This window comes from Trematomus bernacchii, unplaced genomic scaffold, assembly GCF_902827165.1.
Source record: "Trematomus bernacchii unplaced genomic scaffold, fTreBer1.1, whole genome shotgun sequence".
In the NCBI taxonomy this organism is placed as follows: domain Eukaryota; kingdom Metazoa; phylum Chordata; class Actinopteri; order Perciformes; family Nototheniidae; genus Trematomus; species Trematomus bernacchii.
In genome coordinates, this window is record NW_022987869.1 from 7588457 (window position 1) to 7612690 (window position 24234).

The 24234-nt window shown below is 40.9% G+C and overlaps 1 protein-coding gene and 1 long non-coding RNA gene across 2 annotated transcripts; both read right to left on the minus strand.

Annotated features, from left to right (window-relative positions):
- Nucleotides 1-20727: 20727 nt before the first annotated feature.
- On the minus strand, nucleotides 20728-22934 carry LOC117469231. Its single transcript, XM_034113612.1, has 4 exons — nucleotides 22886-22934; nucleotides 22136-22444; nucleotides 21861-22042; nucleotides 20728-20904 (listed from the first exon to the last, which is right to left on the minus strand). Exons 1-4 carry the CDS (start codon nucleotides 22923-22925, stop codon nucleotides 20728-20730), a joined length of 708 nt encoding a protein of 235 aa, XP_033969503.1. The 5' UTR covers nucleotides 22926-22934.
- Nucleotides 22935-23178: 244 nt separating this feature from the next.
- LOC117469250 lies at nucleotides 23179-24005 on the minus strand. The gene is made up of 3 exons (XR_004554573.1): nucleotides 23884-24005; nucleotides 23408-23515; nucleotides 23179-23283 (listed from the first exon to the last, which is right to left on the minus strand). It is a non-coding gene; the product is annotated as an uncharacterized LOC117469250 (long non-coding RNA).
- Between the last annotated feature and the right edge of the window lie 229 nt (nucleotides 24006-24234).

Genomic DNA, 24234 nt, shown 5'->3' on the forward strand with positions numbered 1-24234 from the left:
TCGGTTAGTTAGCGTACCACATATACGGCTGTACCGACGCCATTGTAAAACTGATGTTCCGCTCAGAGCCGAAAAAAGCACTGTTAGACGTGGACAGAACAGAGTGGCCGAGCTGACCAATCGGAGCACACTGGGCTCACAGGGAGGGGGGGGGCAGGAGCTCCAACAAGCCGTTTAGGACAGAGTGGGTGTTTCTCAATCGCGAGTACGCTTGCTTGGTAGCACATGTCTGCCGAGCATCTTGCTTCAGAAGCGAGTCAAGAATACTTCCTGACATTCGGAAAACAAAGAGTGGAACACGCTAGCAAGTGTGCAGGTGTGCGTCATATGAGAGGCCCCGCCTTACATCTTCCGCCACAGATTTGGGGAAATTGGTCCGTGCGCAAAGCATTGTGGGGATTTTAAGACCGCGAAGTCTACTCATGTGCACACTCGATATTTCTCCAAACGGAGTATGCCGGGCTCGGTAGATTTCCAAGTATACTGGAGATTGGAACAGTACTTCGGCGGCACTCGATGACGTAGTATGCTTGAAATAGTGGCTCTGAAGCAGCTTTACTCGCGATTGAGAAACACCCAGAGAATACACATACTATACAGAGATGCTGTATGAGAAACCAATGTGAGTTTGGAAAATTGCACAGTATAAATCTATTTTAGTATACCTCAACAATGGAATTATGATCAGTAGAAATGGCCATGACATGGGACCTTTAAGACATAAATAAAAGCTAAACAATCAATATATACAAAATAACAGTCACTTCAATATATTTGACTTACAATGAGTGCAATAAACCATAAGAAAACAAACTCAAATGTTAAGTGATGCTGCATTTGTTTTAAATAAGTCAAACGTAGTGTACATAGGGTTGCAAAATTCCGGGAATTTTCAAAGATGGAAACTTTCCATGGGAATAAAAAATCTGGTGAAATGTCATGTTTTTTGTTTAATTTTGCATCGAATATTTCCAAAATTCCCCAGCTTAACTTCCCATGGAAACTTTCCGGAAATGTACCGGAAATGTTCCGCCCCCGGGTGCATTCACACCTAATAGTCCGCTTATTTGGTGCGCACCAGGGGCCTCATTTATAAAGGGATATACGCTCAAAAAATGGCGTACGCCAGTTTCTACGCAATGTTTGCGATTTATAAAATACTAACTTGACGGGAAAATGTGCGGTCCTCCACGCAAACTCTAACCCATGCGTACGCACTAAGCACAACAACGGGAGAGACGAGAAACTGCGACACCGTTGGCAGAAGGAAGAATGGAGAGAAATATGTGGAAATAATACCATAAATAAAATGTTACCTCTCATTTATCATATATGAAGAATTCATTTTCAAACATTGATTCAAGCCAATCTTAAAATGATTAACCTGTTAAGCACTGAGCCTGTTTTTCAGGTCTCAGGCTCGAAAATGACATTCCCAGAACAAATGACCATATCTTCCCTTCTAAAAGGGTTAAATTAATAATCATCATTCTCAAAGTAATGATAAATCTGTGAGTTGGATGTAGAAAAGTCAGAATCAATATAGATGTTTTTTATTTTAAAGAAAATTCAGATTGAACATAGTAAAAAACTGTAAATTATAGTGTCCGTCCAAAAATTATTTTTTACTTATAGTGAAAACTACCCTTGGATGATGGGTTAGTAGACTAAAAGCTTTAGGAATCCAAAGTACAACATATAATAAGTACCCTGTATCAAGATTGATGCAAAACAAGTTAAATTTGACCTTTTAAGAGAGATTTAGCCAAAGAAACTCACTTCTGGGGTCATTTGGGTGGATTTGACCTATCTCTGGCCCCCCTTGCTCGATTTTGATGAATGAAAGCTCTTTATAACCGCTAGAGCCAATGGAATCGAGGGAAAGTTATATACACACCAACACGTAAACAAATAAGAGTGAGAGTGACGCGTGACCAAAACCGGAAGCTGCATACACTCTGGTGGCTACCATTAGCAGCTAACTTTTTCTCTCCGATATTTACATAAAAATGGAATTATGGATTATAAATAATTTTTTCAAAGGCACAGATACATTATTAACCTATGGATCAACAGTTGTAGCCTTTTTTTTTCTCGTTTTAATGCCATTGAACACGTCTTTTGATCAGATTGACAGCTACGGTGAGACGATCTCCCGTAAAAGCGCCGTAAAGGTACGTGTTGTGATGTCTGTGTTTGCTTCCCCTGTCGCAAGTTCGGATCGCTCAGTGATGATACTATAACTATATAATCTGTGGAGTCTCAGCTTTAATCGGATATATTGTATGTGCAGCTACGATAAGTAATAAGGGTATCTTTATCTTGAGTTGTGTGCTAAAGTGCGTTAGCATTTTTTTGCTTAGTGCTAATTCAGAGGCTTGGCATACCCTTGTGTTTTGTTTTGGTAAAAATGGTTCATATCTTCAGTTAGCTGAGATTCTTCCCGTTAATCTGGTGCTACACATTAATAGTTTCATAAATGTTAAGAAGCCCTGAGACACAGTCTCGAAAAAAAACGGTGGGGAGGGGTCCACTGGGGGGACCGTCGTCCTTAAGAGGTTAAACAAACGCCCGTTTGCGACTCCTCAGTGCACATAACTTGGAGAAATAAATAAATACGGATATGTTATTTAAAACCACCTCGAATATGTTGTGTTAATGTTATGAAATGTTTTCTCATAAATGATGCGGTAAGCAGGAGGACAGAATTACGTCTAAACTGACGCCGTTTTGCATTTCTATAGGTTGTAGATATGCAACACAGTCTCACGGCATTTCGTGTTATAGTCACGAAATTAATCTATTGATTCGTGTTCACCAACACGATTTTCCCATTTTTTTAGTGTCACACAGAACGATTTTAAAAGCAATGTAAATAATAACAAATTAGAAGGAAAAACAGATTTCAGTATTCTGACACAGAACGATTTTAGAAGCAATGTATTTCTATTGGTAGTGTTAGAAATTAAAATCAATGTTTTATGGCATGATTTAGTCTAAAACATACCGTCAGTTTAAAAGCAGTCAGATGAAGAACTCATTACTTTTAGTATTGTGTTCACACCTTAAAAGGTGTGAAAGGAGGGATTGTTAGAAATTAAAATCAATGTTAAACAGCATAATTCAGTCTAAAATATATCGTCAGTTTAAAGCTGTTTTATTGTGGAAAAACCCGGAAGTTCTCAGGAAATCAATGCCAAGCTTTTATTCTGAAAATCCTTTATCCGGTTTGCATGTGACTAAATGTTGCGTTTTCTGAATGTAAAGTGAAAGTGACTTGGAGTGTTATACACCAAAAACGAACGGACTTTAACACTACATCGATAGACGTTAAGATATTATTACTGCTGAATATTAAATGAAGGAACAGTTGAACATGGAGTGTTTACACATTACGTGAGTAGCTATGACGTCAGAGGGAACTACCGTAAATGAGAACTGGGTCGTAAAAGTGTTTCTAGGACTTCTAAACTAACGATTACAGCTGTTTATAAGGTATTAAATAGAAAGTCATGACAGAGATAAGGAGGAGAGAATGCTTAAGGAAATAGGCAGAGAATACCAATGTCGACATCATCTGTGCTCTCGCGATATCGAACCCACAAGATGAGAAGGGCGGGCCCGGTATCTTCACAGCGGGGGACAACGAGACGTGGATAAAAAGGCAGGACGAAAGATAACTCACTCTCTTTCCTTCGCTGCAGCCTCCCTGAAGACAACGCCGGCTTTGTCTTTTCCATTCACCATGCTTGTTCTTTAACCACGTTACTTAACCCTTGTGCCCTCCTCGAATTTTCAACCTTTCGACCCCTTCGTGGCAAAAATGTACACGCCCATAATAACTGCTATTAAATCATCATACATCAACATTTCTTTCTACTTTTATTTTCATGAATCACTTAAACAACTTATAACGTACTCAAAACTACCAAACATTCAATAATTTTCTGGATTTTAACCCTTTAAATGCCTGTTTAATTATTTGAATTATTTCATTATTTATGACAAAAAACACAAAAAATGAATTTTTTTCAATATAATAATTAGTAGAGGGATGGAACTTTGGTGGTTATTAGAGTCTTGGATGTGTCAAAGATTAGCAACAAAATTGATTTGACTGCATTATTATTTTTTTACGTAGTATCAGATACTACCTCTGGACACCTTCGTGGCAAAAATGTACACGCCCATAATAACTGCTATTAAATCATCATACATCAATATCTTTTTCTACTTTTTTTTTCATGAATCACATATACAACTTCTAACGTATTCAAAACTACCAAACATTCAATCATTGGCAGGATTTTAACCCTTTAAATGCCTGTTTAATTATTTGAATTATTTCATTTTTTCTTACGAAAAAACACAAAACATAATTATTTTTCAATATAATAATTAGTAGAGGGATGGAACTTTGGTGGTTATTAGAGTCTTGGATGTGTCAAAGATTAGCAACAAAATTGATTTCACTGCATTATTATTTTATACGTAGTGTCAGATACTACCTTTGGACCCCTTCGTGGCAAAAATGTACACGCCCATAATAACTGCTATTAAATCATCATACATCAACATTTCTTTCTACTTTTTTTTTCATGAATCACTTAAACAACTTATAACGTACTCAAAACTAGCAAACATTCAATAATTTTCAGGATTGTAACCCTTTAAATGCCTGTTTAATTATTTGAATTATTTCATTATTTATGACAAAAAACACAAAAAATGAATTTTTTTCAATATAATAATTAGTAGAGGGATGGAACTTTGGTGGTTATTAGAGTCTTGGATGTGTCAAAGATTAGCAACAAAATTGATTTCACTGCATTATTATTTTATACGTAGTGTCAGATACTACCTTTGGACCCCTTCGTGGCAAAAATGTACACGCCCATAATAACTGCTATTAAATCATCATACATCAACATTTCTTTCTACTTTTTTTTTCATGAATCACTTAAACAACTTATAACGTACACAAAACTAGCAAACATTCAATAATTTTCAGGATTGTAACCCTTTAAATGCCTGTTTAATTATTTGAATTATTTCATTATTTATGACAAAAAACACAAAAAATGAATTTTTTTCAATATAATAATTAGTAGAGGGATGGAACTTTGGTGGTTACTAGAGTCTTGGATGTGTCAAAGATTAGCAACAAAATTGATTTCACTGCATTATTATTTTGTACGTAGTGTCAGATACTACCTCTGGACACCTTCGTGGCAAAAATGTACACGCCCATAATAACTTCTATTAAATCATCATACATCAATATCTTTTTCTACTTTTTTTTCATGAATCACATAAACAACTTCTAACATACTCAAAACTACCATTTTCAGTTTCGATTTTAACCCTTTAAACGCCTGTTTCATTATTTTCATTATTTCATTTATCTCAAAAATGCCTCATTGACTTCCATTCAGACCACATTTGTTGATCTCATTGCCATTGCAGTATAAAACCATGCATTTTGTAATGTCAGCATTTCATTTAGAAGAAAAGTAGTGATATTTGATATTTCTACTCTATTCCAACAGATTAAACCATTTTCCCACTGTAGGCCGATGCATTAAATTCTTACATTTTTGCCAGTTATATTATGGAGCCGTGTGACTACCAGGGGGCCCCGAGAGTGGTGTGTGTGTGTGTGTGTGTGTGTGTATGTATATGTATGCGTGTGCGTGTGCGTGTGTATATGTGCGTGTGTGTGTGTGTGTGTCATTTCCAGCAGCAGACTAGCAGGTCCTGCAGCATGTGACCTGGTGCTCTCAGGTGATAGAACAACATTTTTTTAGGCCTGTGCACAACCAGCACACACCTCTCCTCCCTCTCCGTGTGTGTGTGAGAATCTGTAAGCATGCACAGATCATTTCATGGGAACAAAAGGCCATCTTTTGAGGGATGTGTTTGATGTGTCTTTGAAGAGCTGCTTTATTACTCAAAAACAAAAAACAAATGTTAGTCTGTTTATGCACCTGGCTGCCAAAGATAAACATGCAGTTTGACCAAGGGCTTATTTCATTAGTGAGCAGAGAAGGAGAAAGACCTGGAGCAAAGAGAAGGAACTCAAATGAAGAAGCTTTTCAGTGCAGAAGAGACTTCAGAAATAATCTTGCAGCCTTCTTCTGCCAGCGAGCTGCACTGAATGCTCTCTGGAGTCCAGCATTTCTTTGAGTTCCTCTGACCCTTCATCTGAAAGTGGAGAGGACACTGAGGGTCCGGCCCACAGTGAGGGGACAGAGAAGAACGGAGGTCGTTCTCCCAGGAGCTGGGGAAAACCAGGGTGTCCTCACAGATTGTGAGAAGAAAGCCCCCCGTGGTGGTGGATGGTGGGCCGGACCCTCAGTGTCCTCTCCACTTTCAGATGAAGGGTCAGAGGAACTCAAAGAAATGCTGGACTCCAGAGAGCATTCAGTGTCAGACCCCAGAGAGCATTCAGTGTCAGACCCCAGCTCGAACCTTGTGTCTTCTTCAGATGAGTCCTGCAGCTCGCTGGCAGAAGAAGGCTGCAAGATTATTTCTGAAGTCTCTTCTGCACTGAAAAGCTTCTTCATTTGAGTTCCTTCTCTTTGCTCCAGGTCTTTCTCCTTCTCTGCTCACTAATGAAATAAGCCCTTGGTCAAACTGCATTTTTATCTTTGGCAGCCAGGTGCATAAACACACTAACAGTTGTTTTTTGTTTTTGAGTAATCAAGCAGCTCTTCAAAGACACATCAAACACATCCCTCAAAAGATGGCCTTTTTTTCCCATGAAATGATCTGTGCATGCTTACGATTCTCACACACACACACACACACACACACACACGGAGAGGGAGGAGAGGTGTGTGCTGGTTGTGCACAGGCCTAAAAAATTGTTGTTCTATCACCTGAGAGCACCAGGTCACATGCTGCAGGACCTGCTAGTCTGCTGCTGGAAATGACACACACACACGCACACAAACACACGCACATATACACACACACACACGCACATACATATACACACACACACACACGCACACACACACATACATATACATACATACACACACACACACACACACACCACTCTCGGGGCCCCCTGGTAGTCACACGGCTCCATAATATAACTGGCAAAAATGTAAGAATGTAATGCATCGGCCTACACGGAAACTTGTGTAATCTGTTGGAATAGAGTAGAAATATCAAATATCACTACTTTTCTTCTAAATGAAATGCTGACATTACAAAATGCATGGTTTTATACTGCAATGGCAGTGAGATCAACAAATGTGGTCTGAATGGAAGTCAATGAGGCATTTTTGAGAGAAATGAAATAATTAAAATAATTAAACAGGCATTTAATGGGTTAAAATCCTGCCAATGATTGAATGTTTGGTAGTTTGGAGTACGTGAGAAGTTGTATATGTGATTCATGAAAAAAAAGTAGAAAAAGATATTGATGTATGATGATTTAATAGCAGTTGTTTTGGGCGTGTACATTTTTGCCACGAAGGTGTCCAGAGGTAGTATCTGACACTACGTAAAAATTAATAATGCAGTCAAATCAATTTTGTTGCTAATCTTTGACACATCCCAGACTCTAATAACCACCAAAGTTCCGTCCCTCTACTAATTATTATATTGAAAGAAATTCATTTTTTGTGTTTTTTTTTAAGAGAAATGAAATAATTCAAATAATGAAACAGGCATTTAAAGGGTTAAAATCCTGAAAATTATTGGATGTTTGGTAGTTTTGAGCACGTTAGAAGTTGTTCAAGTGATTAATGGAAAAAAAAGTTTAATAAAATATTGATGTATGATGATTTAATAGCAGTTTCTATGAGCGTGTACATTTTTGCCACGAAGGGGTCCAGAGGGTGCAAAATGCATCACGAGAGTATACAAAACATGTAAGAGTAAACGACATTGGATTTCAAAAATTTGACTCAAAAGAAGACTTCTTGCAAAAATCCATGCCAAAAGCTGTAACACAGCTGAAATGAACACCAAATCAAAAATAAAAGTCAGGAAAAATGTACAAAAATGCCCGAGGAGGGCACAAGGGTTAATTAAACTACCCATTTGAACCTTTTCAGAGACTCCATTAGTCTCGTTATTTTAAGTTTCTTTCCTGGGAGCGAGAAGATCACGAATTATCAACAGTAGTATGTTTCGTGCCTGCACCAAATAATAACAAATTAGAAGGAAAAAGAGATGACAAAAAATACAGATTTCAGTATTCTGAGGCTCTGAGCCCCATTTCTTTTCCAAAAAAACTCAGACATTATACAATTTAAAATAAAAGGGATAGGGTTAGGCTTAGGGTAAGGTATTGAGTAAGAAAATGTGTTTATGAACCACACAGCTTCCGGTCTTCCAAGACCCGACCGGACAAAAAGACGTGGTGCAGGCACGAAACATACTACCAATAGAAATACATTGCTTTTAAAATCGTTCTGTGTGACACGAAAAAAATGTGAAAATCGTGTTGGTGAACACGAATCAATAGTGTTACGTGCCGTAGTGTTTGTGTGTGTCTTTCTCTCTCTCCCTCTGATTCCCCAGGTGCAGCCTGATTGTCCTCAGGTGCAGCCTCTCCCCAGGTGCTCCAAATTCCCAATCAGGGCCTCCATATAGGACCGGAGGAAGACTGCAGTGATTGCCCATTTTTCCTTCTCTGGCTGCATGCGTACAACCTGTGTTCTGTAGATCAATAAGAGATGTGCTCCTGGATATGGGACACTAGTTTAATGTGCAAGTTAGCTGGTGAGCAGCCCGTGTTCTTTTCTTGACTATTAAAAGGCCTGTTTGTGACTCCAGAGAGCGGTTTCCTCTCTTTTTTCTCGTGCCTGGTCAACGTTGTGTTTTGTTACTTCCCTTGGTACCCCTAGATTTGGAGGGAACGTAACAATAGATACAATTAATTTCGTGACTATAACACGAAATGGCGTGAGACTGGGTTGAGATACGAGCATGGTTTTATATACTATCATGTTTAATCGTGTTTTATGCCGTTTGCCAAGACTTGATAAGTCGCTCGTAAAACACAGGAGGTATGGAAACTAAGAACACCATATGTGGTAAATTGTACAGCTAATATAACACAACACATTAGTTGTATTTCCTTTAACTGGTGGATTATGGATATTTAGTTGCTGATCGAAAGCTGGAACACAAACCACTAAATACAAAAAAATTATTCAGATCCAGTCGTCATGACTCCACTCCGGAGGGATTCCCCGATCATTTCTTAGAGTTTCTCATCAAGGGGGTGTCTCCTGTCCCCGGTACAAACACACTGCCTGAGGAAGGTTATGTGTATTTTCTTTGTCATTAACCTTTTTCGGACCACTTATTTATTTATTTTGGTGACGATCCGACCTCCATGCTGCTACTTTGGTTCAAACTGCATCCACCAAACAATATGATTTATCTCGACCTCCCCAAAATAACCTAAATCTGACACGGTGTGAGATGTCTTTTTTAGCTGTTCTGGCCTCATTTCCTGCGATCTTCTTCATGCAGTCAGTCAAAATGAATGAATGAATGGGCGTTTCTTTGACTATTTATAGGCAAATATGGGCGTTGCGTGAAGCCCGCAAAAATCTTGGAACGCTTCTGCCCATTCACTTTGAATGGGGTGACGTCACTTTGCCTCACTTTTCGCCGAACTGCATTGTGGGCAGCAGAGTGGAGATTTTCAGGATTTTCAGGATTCAAAGTTGAGCAATGTTCAACTTTTGAAGCTGCGGTGGAAGAGTCAACCAATCAAATCCCGTGTATGTAAATCTGACAGTTCAAGCGCTAGCCAATAAAACCGCGTGTATGCTGGGAGAGACATACCGCAGGTCATTTCCTCATATTCCAAAAAATGGAGGAGAAATTAGCGGTAGGGAATCACCCGGTGCTTTATGACCCGTCCCTATTTACCTACCGGGATATAAACCGGAGGAGCCAGGCATGGAGGGAGGTGGCAGAGACAGTGGTAGGTTTTCGCCTGTTTGGGGAGTTTATATCCAGTTTACTTCTGGCTTTTTTGCTTCGTATGTCGGGGGCGGGAGATTCATGTGATTGGTTGTTGGTGCCTTGCTCGCAAAAAATCCCCAAGCTTCAGATACGCCCACCTCCAAGATTTTTTTAACGCTGCTGTGTGGACGGGCCGTTATGCTCGTCACCCTCTCCCTCCGGTCCACATTAATACAAATGATCCCAATACGTATGATTGTATGAAAAGATCTTAAAATCAATACAAATGTATTTAATATAAACGTTAGTCCTTAACATCTATCACTGTGTATATCACCATTCAAACATCTTTTACAAGTTGAACAAACCCCACACAGCTCAGTAAAGACTGTGAAATGTTGACTTTATTTGATCATTTCAGTCAAAACTAACGTTCATATTTCTCTTTTTGATTATAATACTGATGAACGTTCAAAACAAAGCACTTGCCGGCAAATGCCGCTGCCGCAAGGCATTGTGGGGCAGCATTTTCTCCCCTCCTTTCGGTGAGGGAGGTCCAGTGGTTCCTAAGCTAAAGGAGGTTATAAAGGAAGTGTGAAACCTCCTTTCCTTTCATTTAGAGAATTCGAACGGCACTTATCATGGCTGCCACTGAGGGACTTCCGGGTCATTTCACTCCGTTAGGAAGGTTCCTAAGCTAAATGGACTATTCGACCGCAACCTCGGTTTGCGTTCACACGGGCAAAACTCAAACGGACTATAAACTTTAAACACAAGTCATGTGCACGGAAATGTTGTTCAACCATTGGTCAGACATTAAGGGGGTAAAAACGCAAATCCCGGCAATTTCTACCGGAGCCTCCGCCATGGAGCATCGGCACTTTTGGCAGGTTATTCTCATGCTGCTGTTAATCTGGAGATCAACAGACACTAGCGGCCCGCGCATATGATTATATAATCAGACAACGTCCGTTAAAAAACATTATAACACATATAGAGAGACGTTCTGCAGTAAGGAGGGGCGTTTCACCGACGACAGGTGTTCTTAATTGTATGTAGTTGACGGAGCATTTTCACTTTACACGACACTGTTCAACACTTAATTCTGCTTCACTCTTTAACTAAACAACCGCGGATGTCTTGAAAGACTCTTTCGCTAAAAAAAAATTAAGACATCCGCGTTCTTGTGACACGTAAATACCACGCTTCCTATGTTTTGGTGCGGACTGCGTTCACACCAGCAATGAACTAGAGATGGCAAATCCGGATCCTTTTACGGACTCAGGGTCTTCTGAGTCAGTCATTGAAGAGATCCGGATCATACGAGTCATTTGAGTCATATGAGTCAGCATCACCAAGACCGTAGAAATCCTATCGGTGAAACCGAAAAGTTGTTTCATTTCACGAGTATATTAACCTCCGCTACACAGTGTATTTTGCTTTAATAAAAAAATGTTGATCACAAAAAAAAGGGTTATTTTGCGATTTGGCAAATCTGAGTCTGCTGTTGACTCGTGCATGAGGACGAGTCTGCTGGATCTCTGGATCTGCTGCTATATGGTTACGGCTCTGAGTCCGCACGAGTCTGCTGTGTTTTGCACAGTGAGTAAGGATTTGCGAATCTGAGTCTGTGAAGTTCCGCTGACTAACTCGTAGGCTACTGGTCTCTCTCGATCATTGACCTGGATTCACGGATCCCGCGATTTTGATTAAGTCCATTATGTTTCCGGCTCTAAATGAAGTTTCAGTGTAGACTTCTAACAAAATTGTCATGTTGTGCAACAGTCTCCTGCGTGTAATAGCTGCATTTCCAATAAGGATCTTACTTGGCAAAACGTTTATTTTGAACATAGCACACAAAAAGAAACAAACAATGACAAATGATAGAAAATTGCAAAACAGTTAGAATATATAAAATGTCTTAATTATACAATTATTATTATTATTAAACATATAATTATATCTAATCATATGCCCCCCATATTTTCTCATGGACTACGTAATCATTGCAATCCTGGTGTTTGTATGTGTTAAATGTGTGTAAAGTGGTGTCTTTTGCTTTAATAAAACATATTGATCACAAAAAAAAGGTCATTTTGCGATTTAGCGAATCTGAGTCTGCTGTTGAATCGTGCATGAGGACGAGTCTGCTGGATCTCTGGATCTGCTGCTATACGGTTACGGCTCTGAGTCCGCACGAGTCTGCTATGTTTTGCACAGCGAGTCAGGATTTGCGAATCTGCTGTTGACTCGTGCATAATATAGCCGCGGGAGCCGGGTGCTGGAGGAGGGGCTATGCTCGTGCACATGACGAGTATGGATCTCTGGATCTGCTATGCTATTACGGTTAGGAGCCGTCGGCTCCTCTGAGTCCCCACGAGTCTGCAGGAAGTTTCACTGATCCGCGTCCCCTCCCCTGAGCCAAACGATCACTTCTGGCAGCTATCCTACTTGCTAAAGGGTAGGCAGATGGACTGGGGTACGTTGTAATGTGATTTTACATGTTATAAAGAGAGTAGCGAGTGACGCAATTTATAGTTTTAATTTGTACGTCACACCAAGTGTGGGACTCAAAGGACTCGGGTTAATGGAGAGGGGAGACTCGTCACGACCAGCTCATTTCTAGGATCCGGGTTAATGATCCGGATGAATCAGGACTCGCCCATCTCTACACTGGACATCTTCAAATCCTCACTAAAAACGCACCTGTTCACCATGGCCTTCGGACCCTAGTCCTTTCCTGGTCCCCTGGCCTCCTTTATTTTATTTTATTTTGTTCTTGTTTTGTCCGCACCTCATTGTCTGTTTTGTTTTGTCTGTCCACCATGTACAGCGACCTTGGGTCCCGTGAAAGGCGCTTTTATAAATTCCATTTATTATTATTATTATTATTATTATTATTATTATTTGAAAAATATAATATAGGATAATGCTATACAATGCTAACTGAGGCGAGACGTACGTTATTCACGCGCTTATCCACACGTACGTTATTCACGCGCATATCCACACGTACGTTATCAACACGCATATCTAAGATAGCGCTTTCTAAGCTACGCCGCCGCTACGTGAGCGCATACTTTGAGCGCACCTATGGTACGTCGCCGTGACGTCTGACATCGTCGTGACGTCGCCTGTATTCTACGTCAACCCATTCAAAATTGGTGGAGGCGTTGGCGCACGTTGACACGTCAGTTCTCCGCTTAGTTATCTGTTCTTTGGCACAAATCACCTCATACGTCTCAACGTACAGATGCTCCTCCAGCGCAGTCAGCAGCTCGTCGTCCTTCGCCGAAATCTCCTCCTCCTGCCGGTGTTACCGAATAAATTGTGGGACGAACAACTGGTGATATTCTATTATTTTAGACAGATGTATCGGGGCGTGTACCTTGAGGACCCGTGTTGACTCACCGGGAAAGAACCATCTCGATCGCTTCGCCTGTCGTTCAAATTCATGTTTTGGTATATCTGACTGAATAGGAACACTTTGATGCACGTTCAGTACGCGTATGTGAGGTTGTGGGTGAGAGGCTGATATCGTGAAGCTTACAGTGAGGACTAGAAAATGACAAAGTAGGTGACTGGGGATGCCTGTGCAAAACATTGCAAACTTTAATAAATCATTTTAACAATATATTTTTGTCAGAGTTTCAGTTGTACATCGTTCTTAATGTGATGTATAGTCAGGGGTGCACATAACTGGTACGCAGTTACGCATGCGCGGCAACAATCTGAAATGCGTACCATCACTTGTGTCACAAAGCGCATTTGCGTACCGACGTAAATGTGAAGCTTTTCCAGAAGGCGGTTAGTTCACCGGACGACAGAGTCGGTCTCCGTGTGCACAGACAGGGCTGCTGTTAACGTCGGTCTGTACAGCAGCCCTGCGCTAAAACAGCTGATCACAACGTTCACACGCGCCGCGGTCACGAAGCTCTGTACTCTACTGACGCCACCCCCCCGTTGACAATCGCGAAGCGGTGTACTCCACTGACGCCACCCCCCCCCGTTAACAATCGTGAAGCGCTGTACTCCACTGACGCCCCCCCCCCCCCCCCCCCGTTAACAATGGTCAGAAGTTGGAGTACCAAACACTGACTCCAGGTACTCATCTGAGGACCTCACTGAGAAAGTTGTGTGCACCCCTGTGTATAGTAGCTTTGATAGCTGTCCATACCTTCAGACCGCCTCTATGTGAAACACACGTTGTTTACTCACAGCCCGAAAGCAGACTGTCATCTCTCGCAAATTATGTTAGTTTAGTTTAGTGTCTTTGTCTTTGTCTAGTGATTTCCCCTTTATTTTGTAATAGTAACCTTCCCTCTCGTTTCAGATACTCTGACCTCCCTTGCTTGTGTGTCTCCCACACCTGTGATTGTCGACCCCGCCCCTGATTGTTTCCACCTGTTCCCCATTACCTGGTGTATTTATTGTCCTCGTCTCCCTTTGTCCTGTGCCAGTTCGTTTCGTTTCCTGTGACTAACTACCAGTGTATCATGCCAGGAATAATCCCAAGCAGAGCTTTGAGCCACGTCTTGTTGTCTGAGAATTTAGTTATCCATGCTCCTAGTGTTTTTTCCTCATCGAAGTGATTTTGTTTTGTTAGTGTTTTTCCTCATTAAGAGTGACTTTGTTTTGAAACTGTTTTTCCTCGTTAAGAGTTATTTAGTTTTTGAAACCTTTTTTTGTTAAAACCTGTGAGTCGTGCATTTGAGTTCAAACCCGTTTATTCAGTCGTAACACAGACTGGAGATCCGCTCCGAATAAATGGTGATACAACTTCTCCAGCCATTCTCAAGCGATCAATGTTTTTATTAAATACCTATACCTGTATCCCTCTCATCACAACACAACTCGACACTGTGCATCAGAGATGTGTCTTTATTACAATTGAATGTAAATTGTCAATTTGAAAATATAGCAACATCAAACGAACAACTATGCACTGGTTTGTTTGTGAAACAGTAGCCTTAGCCTACCATCGAAGATGTTTGCAGACTTCACATGTTATTGCTGTGAAAATAACAAATTGAATCCATAGAATACAGTTGTTCTATCATCACTTCTAGCCTATACGTGTAAGCAATTATGTCTACCTTCCCACTCTTGCAGCATTAACACCCAATGATATCAAATGCTTAACTGCCTAGGTTCACAACATTCACTTTTTGGTTCCCAAATGTCAGTTTAGTTTACATACATTTGTAACCTACATTACTGTTATAGAAGGAAAAACAACAGTGAAAGTTATATTTCAGAAACAACTTTATTCGAAAAGTGTTTTCAACATTCAAACAGTTATTGTCATTACATGACATTGCATTTAGCTGACGCTTTTATCCAAAGCGACTTACAATAAGTGCATTCGACCAGGAAGATACAAACTTGAAGAAAACAGAATCATATAAGTACATCAGGTTTCATAGAGCCAAACCATTTAAAGTGCTACTCAACTGGCTTCAGATAAGCCAGTCCTTATTAGTATATAAGTGCTTTGTTAGTAATTCTATTGCTCGAAGTGGAGTCGAAACAGATGAGTTTTCAGTCTGCGCCGGAAGATGTGTAGGTTTTCTACTGTCCTGATTTCAATGGGGAGCTCATTCCACCATTTGCCATGTCAGTATGTTAGATTCCATTCCAAATTATATATAACAGTGGGTGTACAGGTGTGTATGTATGTATACACACAAATATATGTACATTTCTTTAAATATATATAAAAGTTGCCTTTGAAAACGTAATACTTTAGCTTTAAGTGTGCGATGACAACAGCCTGGACCACATGTGAACATAAACAAGGAATTTGTGTGTTTGTGTGTTTGTGCGTATGTGTGTTTGTGTGTGTTTTATAAAGTGCAGGCTTTGCAGTAATAGTCCAGTGAGATAGAGGGCTGCCCAACACATGTTGTGTGGTACCATTTGGTACAGCCGGTGCACTGAATCTGAAAAGAAACAGAAATAATACATGTTAGAATATGGACAACATTTTTTTAGGTTAACATCACTCATCCAGAGTACGCTTTACAATCACGCTGTTAACATTTAACTAAACAAGCAATGTATAGGTTGGGATCTTATCTGTGGTCCTTTCTGTGTAGATTCCGTGCTCACAAGTTCCTTCCACTGCGCCAGTGTTCTCCCATAGTGCAAAGACATGCAAGTTTGGTGAATTAAAGTAAAAATGTTCAATATCTGTTATAGTGTTCACCCGGTGATGTTGAGGTAACCTATCCACGGTGTATCCCAGTCTTCCAGCCAAATGTTGGTCAGGAAATTAATACAACATCTTAACCATTGGTCACCCTTGGTCAACCCTGAACTAAGTTCCCCACAGGCCAGACACAGCTGGGATAGGTCATCTGTAAAAAACAAATACCGGCATAAATGTAGTGAAATGCCAAAAAATACAGGATATTTCGGTTTCTCTGGTTTAGTCCTGTATACCGGAATTGTTCACCAGGGACATTGCCATGTCGAACCTCATTGAGGCCACACCCGCCTGGTCAACAGGGTACTGGACCTTCTGGTCCAGTAGTATTTGCTCTGCAAGCTAACAAAGTCTGAGATAAGTATCTTCGTATTATTGTTTAATGACAGATGGTTATATATACACATTCATAAATGTTACCTTGCAAATGAATACACCGCATGAAGTTGTGTCCTGCTGTTTCGGATGATCCATGCTGTCGCATGCCCATCTCCCAACAGCTGGGTTTGTCTTGCGGACCAGCGATCTACACAGGGAACACAGATAATGTTTTGGACATACAATCCTTTTTAAGTCAAGAACAGCTGAATGTTCACACAGGACAATCTTATGTTATTCAAGTAAAACAGCAGTAATCAGGAACATTATTTATGTGGCTTTGTGTTGCTCCCTTAATATAATCCCACATCCTGAATGCATGAATATATCTAGTAAAGACATTACAGCTGATATTTGATTTACCGTGTCAGGTCTTTGCAGCGGCTTATCTGTTCTTTGGTGGCCCCAAATGGGTCTAAGAAAAGGGACCTGTTTTCCCTCAGATACATGATCTATGGAAGTGCAACAAATTAAACAAAGTGTCAAGTGTTGAATAAAAAGAAATATCTTGACCCATTAACATTTTAGATTACTTGCAATGAGTAGCCAGTGTGCCCCGGAACAGACGGCTCCAGCTGCCACATGGTGTTTTGTCAGGTCCAACTGAAAAATATTTGTACACACTTAAGTACATAAGTACATACATATGTGTATATATATATACACTTATTTCTAGTCCTACTCTACTCACCTTTCTTAAACCGCCTTTATGTGTGCTCTGCCAGAGGGAAGTCATGAGGGTACGAGTCCAAAATGAAAGCCCCAGCTTTTGCACCCACCCATGCAGTGTTAATTTTGGCAGCTGTTTTTGATTTAGTCTTAGTCTTAAGACGAAAATGGTTATTAGTTTTAGTCACATTTTAGTCATTTCTATCCTTCGTAGTTTTAGTCTAGTTTTAGTCGACGAAAACTCAAAACGTTTTCGTCAACTTTTAGTCGATGAAAAATTACATTTTAGTCAACTTTTAGTCAAAATGTTTTCTCTCTTTAAACTAATTCAGTTAGGCAAATACAGGTATCTGAAATTGGAATCAAGGTGACAGCATCAAGTGTTGAAATTCGTAAAGCAACATTTCACTCTCTTAACACTTTACTTGTGTAATATATAGGGATGGGTATCGCTAAGGTTTTTAACGGTACTACTAGTCTTATCAATACTGCTTATCGATCCGGTACTTTAACGGTATTCTTGTAGGTACTTTTTGTTATTTTTTAAAGGGAAAAACTAAACAAATTGTTAACCGAATTAACATTGCTTTATTTACATGTGAAATAAATAAATAAAATATGTATAATTATGTTATTATATTGTACTGTACTTGAGTAAAATGTTGAGGTACTTGTACTTTACATTTAAATGTTTTGCTACTTAGTACTTCTACTCCACTACAATTCATAGTTAAATGGTGTACTTTTACTCCACTACATTTATTTAATACCTTTAGTTACTTCACAGATCTGGATGAATGATGGTAAATATAATCATGTGTTAAATCAGACTTTAGTTCCACCTGGAGTAAATTCACAAGCTACCCTGCAGTATACAAAGTCATTCAAACTAGCTGCACCTTTACCAGCTTTGAGAACACTTTCATGATCAATAATTATAAAATATATCATATATATTATTCTGGAATGGACCAATCTGCACAATGACTACTTTTACTGTCGCTACTTTTATACTTTTACTTGAGGAACATTTTGAATGCAGGACTTTTACTGTAACAGAGTATTCATACACTATGGTATTTTTACTTAACTACAAGATCTGAGTACTTCTCCCACCTCTGCGCACCTGATGTGATAACGTTACTCGTAATTGGCGCAACAGAGCTACGAGTTAAGGAAGTCGAAAATTGTGCATTTCTCCGATTGAATATGACGCCTTTTGGCCGGCTGTTTGGACAGACTACTCTACTCGTGTCAACGCGCTTACGCCATAACACTAATGGCAAACAAGCTTTTTCCACATCGAGCCTTGTAGAGTGTCTCTATACTTCTGAACGCTCCGTCCCCGGCAGATCTCTGTGTGCCGCTGCAGCATGTCTGTTAGGCCCCGCCCCCGCACACAGAGAGACACAGGGAGATCGCTCTTCTGGAGTGAAGAGAGCGGAAATAATGATATTGCAAGTTAGAAACGTAAGATGCATTTTGACAGACAAGACGGACACTTTGGGGAAAATATGCTGCATTTTGAATGTCCGATAGTCCACCATTAACACCTTAGTCCCGTCTCGTCTCGTCAACGAAAACTAAATATACATTTCGTCATAGTTTTCGTTATCAAGAATCTATTTTTAGCTCGTCATCGTCTCGTCTTAGTCATGTAAAAAAGGTCGTTGACGAACATTTTTCGTCATAGTTTTCGTTGACGAAATTAACACTGCACCCATGACAAATAGGCATTGACAATCTATAAATACAACAGATGTTTTTATCCCATTTTATAAAGAATGATCAGTTTGCATATATACTTTTTTATCTTATAAAGTAGGCTTACCTCTCCCTCCAACTGCTGTCCTGGGGCCAAGACCATGAGGTTCTCGCTGTAAACCTTGTATGGGCCATACTTGGCCCACAGCGTCTCCTTCCTCCTCCCTGCCCATATGTCTCGGATTACTGCACCCAGTTAATTATAACAGATGTATTATAACTTACAGAGGAGTTTGGGGGATGGCCAATAGTGACAGCCTGCGGCACTCGCATAGCTCCTCCATGGAGTGAAGGGTAGCCTCCTTCTTCTCCTTCACTCCTTGGGGAGAAGAAAACAGGAACTGGCGCACATTCTTTAGGTAATGCAATGTAGTGGAGAGGGCCATTGAGCATCATCTGAGATGTGCCAGGGGTTAAAGTCCAATGGGGAGAGGGGACACCTTTCTCTTGACTGCAGCCCTCCGACTATTGTTTTTTCTCTGGTCTGTCGGTCTGGGGCTCTGCTTAGGCTCATTGGCATTATACTTTGCTTTCTCTGTTGGCACACAAAATAAAAAAACATTTTTAATCAACTTGTCACATTGAGATTCATACATTGTGATATTGTGCTAGACATTTTCAGTACCTTTTTATAGTCAAACTGGACTAAAAATGTGTAATTATACATGATTATACATGATCTTTAATTACGTGAGATAGAGGTGGCGTGCTTTCTTCCTGTTCTTCCTGTTCCTTCTTCTTCTTCTTTTTTTCTGCACCTCCCAGATCAACCGCCTGTAGGATCATAAAAGAGACGATAGTTATATCTATACATCACATACATTGTCAAAAACTGGCATACTAATGAGTAATCATACATCACACTGACTCAGAGTCCTGTTTGAGGTCGTGTCCTGCGCCTGTTGGATGGTGAGGTCCATGGCGTAGTACTTATCCGCAGTTGCCGTGTCATGGCACATGAGCCTTGCCATGCAGTGTCGCTCCTCGGAGTCTTCCCCATGTCTGTCTCTGGCCTGAAGCAGACAAAGGCAGAAAAGACACAAGAGCATAATTCAAAGTTTCGGTGAGGTTGTGAGCACAGAAGATCAGTTGCATTATTTCTAAGTGTAAATTCACTTACAAAGGTTGCCACGGCGGTCCGCAGACTGGTAAAGGTGGCACCGCCCCTCAGCTTCATATCCGCCCAGGCGAGCTGCAGATTCCTGGTGAGTTGAGAAGTCGGGCTGGTGGTGTTACTAAAGAACAGGTACGGTGAGCTTCCTGTCCCTGCCGGCAATGTGCGTTTCATCTGGATGATGCTCAGCAGCCACCCATACTCCTCGCTGTTGAGCAGCATCTTGGCCAAGCCGAAAGTCTGATTCGTCTTGTGCTCCTCAACCTATTGGGAATCAGAATCACAATTTAGTTGACACATACAAGGAAAGTGCGTTGAATATACTTTGAACAAATAGGATAAATGAAGTTCTTACTTTCACCAGGTAGTCCCCATACTCCGGGCAGTGCACTGCCTTGGTGACCTGCCCATCGGTCATGTTAGAAAACACTCCATGGCGGTGACCGTAGAGGGAGGCCAGGAAGGCAGTGACGTAGCCAAATAATTTATACCGGCCCTCATATGTCTGGTTGTCTTCCAGTTGAGCTGCAATGACAAGGGAAATAAAATATGTATTATTTCATCCATTTATTTGAATTGCACCCAGTTAATTATAACAGATGTATTATAACTTACAGAGGAGTTTGGGGATTTCGAGTAGTGCCAGCCTGCGTCACTCGCAAAGCTCCTCCACGGAGTGAAGGGTAGCCTCCTTCTTCTCCTTCACACGCATGGCGTGAAGGGCAAGAGGCCGATCCCAGGACTTGATTGATGACGTCAGCTCCCTGATCACCTTAAAGAGGTCCTCCTTGGTGATAGATGAGGACCGAGGTGGGGTCTCTCTCAAAAACTGCAACACATTTTTAAGGTAGTGCAACGATGTGGACAGGGCCAGTACGCATTCGTGGAGATGTTCAACCCATCTACAATGGGGGTGTGTGTGTGTGTGTCTGAATAATAAACGCATGGGAACAATTGAGCTAAAAATAAAACACTTGAGTGACGTACCCCTTGAAGTAAGAAGATATGATTCTACACTGTATTGAAGTAAACATGTATTGTTTGAACGGGTTTTGATAATCACTTAGAAAAAGAATGTTATTCTCACTTTTAAACTCACTGATCCAGAGATTCTGTGTTTCACACACCAACATTGGCTGTTATCATCTCTAAGAGCCAGATGCTGTTTCTAAGTCGTTAAAGACATCGTAAAATAGGAAAAGATCCCCTGGGAAAGGAATGTAGAGTAAGATAAGGTAAAGATAAACATTGACTTTTGACCTGGGGTGGCTTGGGATCTCACATGCTGGGCAGACCTCTGATTGAACCCGGCCAGAAGCGAATCCAGCCAGTCAGGACACTTGGGGGAGGTGGTCAGCTTAAACAGCTCCTCCCCAGGGGTTCTCTAATTCGCTTGGGAGAAAAGTGGAAAGGAAGAATCGACAAATCTCCGCCCCAAAGACAGATAGAAATACTGACGTTTGTGTGTGTAAAAATGCTTTTGGGTTTGGTGAGTTGGTTTGATCCCGATATCTGTGTCCGAATCGCATCACAGACCTGAAGTCCAATTTCTTTTTGGTTTGATGAGTTGGTTTGATCCCGATGCATTTATCCGAATCGCATCACAAATCTAAAAGCCCGGAGTACCCGGAGTACTCTGTATAACTTGTATATGTGTTTGGTTTCCTACTAGAAGTAAACTCAGATAATTTGTTATAACTTTGATTCCGGTGTTTTCAATTCCTTTCTTAATTTAATAGAGATCCAGCCTCATCCAACGAACGGCGCGTAGCAGAGGTATTCTACTCCAACACCCTGCAGACGGTCGAGCTGCCCCAGGAATTTGAGCTTGGACAGTCGACGCATGCCTTGGCTCATCCAGGCCACAAAGTGGTTTACTCTGGACATTTTAGATTCTACATTGTTCAGCCTCTTTGGAGTAGGTCTGGGGCCCGTCTGCAGCTTCCTGAATTCCTCCAGGAGGTTGTCTGTCAAAAGATAGGCACACAATCTGTTACTAGACAACAATAATCTCTATAATGATCATGGCATTTATTATACGTACGGATGTTTTCACTCACTGAGGACCTTGACGTGGCCTGGGAATGGCAACTTTCTTAACTTGATGCCGGTTGTCCTAGAGGAAGACCCCGCTTGAGATGTCTGCTGGGGCGAGCAGCCCTCGAGCTGATCAGCGCCAAGCATTCTTGCTTGCAGCATGGTTCTGTTGAAACTTTGCTCCTGGTTTTTGTACTTGTTATAAAGTTTCCTATTGTATTGTTGCAAAAGCTCAATTTCCTCATTGCGGTCAACCATGGCTGCTTGGAGTTTTGCCATCTTCCTCTGGAGGCCTCCCTCCTCTTCCTCGTCTTCGTCCTCCTCCTCTGCAACTGAAAAATTGATGGCATATGATATTGTTATTACCAAGAAAAACGGCAAGATCAACAATCAATAAATAAATGTTTCAATAATGACATAATGAAATGAATACATCCAAGAATAAATAAATAGAAGAATAAATGCAACGTTATAATACTGGGCTTTGTCCCCCGATGTATCGGAGTCGAGACTTTTAGACTTGGCGTTACCTGGAGATATCATTTGTCCCATCAATTGCGCGCGCACGCGCACACACACCAGAAAACATCCGTGTGTGTGTGTGTGTGTTTGTGCATGCATAAATGTTACAATAAACTACAGAATGAAAAGGATAAATAGTACAGTGCGTAATGGCGCAGGAACACCGCTCTGGCATGCCGTTACGGAGCAGTAAATGTTTTTAACTTTTAATTAATGTGAGTTGTTCAAGAATATCTAACAGAGTACATTACCTCTTTCTGCCGGCTCATCGATGTCGAGAGTTGACACCATTGCCACAGGAGGACTGGTTTCACGCAGTGTGCTCAAAGCTGCGAAAATGAACTTCCCTTTCAGTCCGGCCAGCAAGCGTTCCAGTGGTGGGGCTCTGGCTTCATCTATTGGGAAATGACCAAAAATCCAACAAAAAATGTGCTATATAAATAAAACTTGATTTGATTTGAAGGACGAAAATAAGTTTAAAAAAATCAATGTGCAATGAGTAAGTCACTCACTTCTTTCTCAGGCGCTGCAGGTCTGAGTAGAGGTTGATCAGTGGGTTGCCGCCATTGTTCACAAAGAACCTGCCCTGCCCTGAGGTCAGGCCTTTGATGGCTTCTGCCCTCACATGGTAGAAATAGCATCCCAGCAGCTTCAGAGACACAGGTGGAACATCAAAATGAAAAAAAGAGACAAAAAAACCACATCATCATAACTCTGTTCAACCACTAATACACACAATGTCGTCCCATTTCAAGAATGATATAATGACCTACCTCGTCCTCTTGCTGGCTGAGGGTGAAGATATTCCCTGCCGCCTTGGAGCTGGTTAGCCGGATGGTGGTACCGTCAGTCCCTGGCGTTCTCTGCAACCAGTCCTGCACCTGTGAGTGTGGGAACATAGAGGTGACACCAATGTTTAGGTTAACAGCGGGCATAATGATTTGGTTCACATGCATGCACACGCCCAGATATTGTAGGGTAGTAAATGTACCAGAGAATTATATGTTACAGGTAAAAGTCCTGCATTCAAAAATGTTACTCAAGTAAAAGTAGATCAGTATTATCATCAAAATATAGATAAAGTAGCGACAGTCAAAGTAGTCATTGTGCAGATTGCTCCATTTCAGAATAATATATATGATGTGTTTTATAATGATTGATCATTACAGTGTTATCAAAGCTGGCAAAGGTGCAGCTAGTTCAATAAATGTACTTAGTTACTTCCCCCCCTCTGGTCAGAAGCACTTACCTGGAACTCCACCACTGCCTCTTTAGGTAGCTTGTGTCTAATTAGTAGTACCGCCACACAGTAGCTGCGGTATGCCGTGAGGTCCCATCCGGGGAGTCTTTGGCCAGACACCAGGTGGGACTTTATATAGCCCACGTCGTACTCTGCTGCAGCCAGGATATCATTGCTTTGCCTATCACACACACACACACAATTTATCTTGTGTCAGTGCATAACATAATACCAAAAACATATCCATACCTCATTGTTTGACCTTAAGGGCTATAGCCTACTGTATATGAGGCCATAAAATATCTGCTCCATTATCTGTATCAAATGCACAAATTGATGCCACCAAATGACACACTATTA

Bases quoted from the DNA above. Each gene is read 5' to 3' on its own strand.
- LOC117469231 (XM_034113612.1), bottom strand. From the start codon at position 22,925: ATGGTGTCAACTCTCGACATCGATGAGCCGGCAGAAAGAG. The intron at 22,445-22,885 runs GTAATGTACTCT...TCAATTTTTCAG, and splicing joins CGATGAGCCGGCAGAAAGAG to TTGCAGAGGAGGAGGACGAA. The intron at 20,905-21,860 runs GTAGAATACCTC...AATGTGTTGCAG, and splicing joins ACCGTCTGCAGGGTGTTGGA to TTTTTGAGAGAGACCCCACC.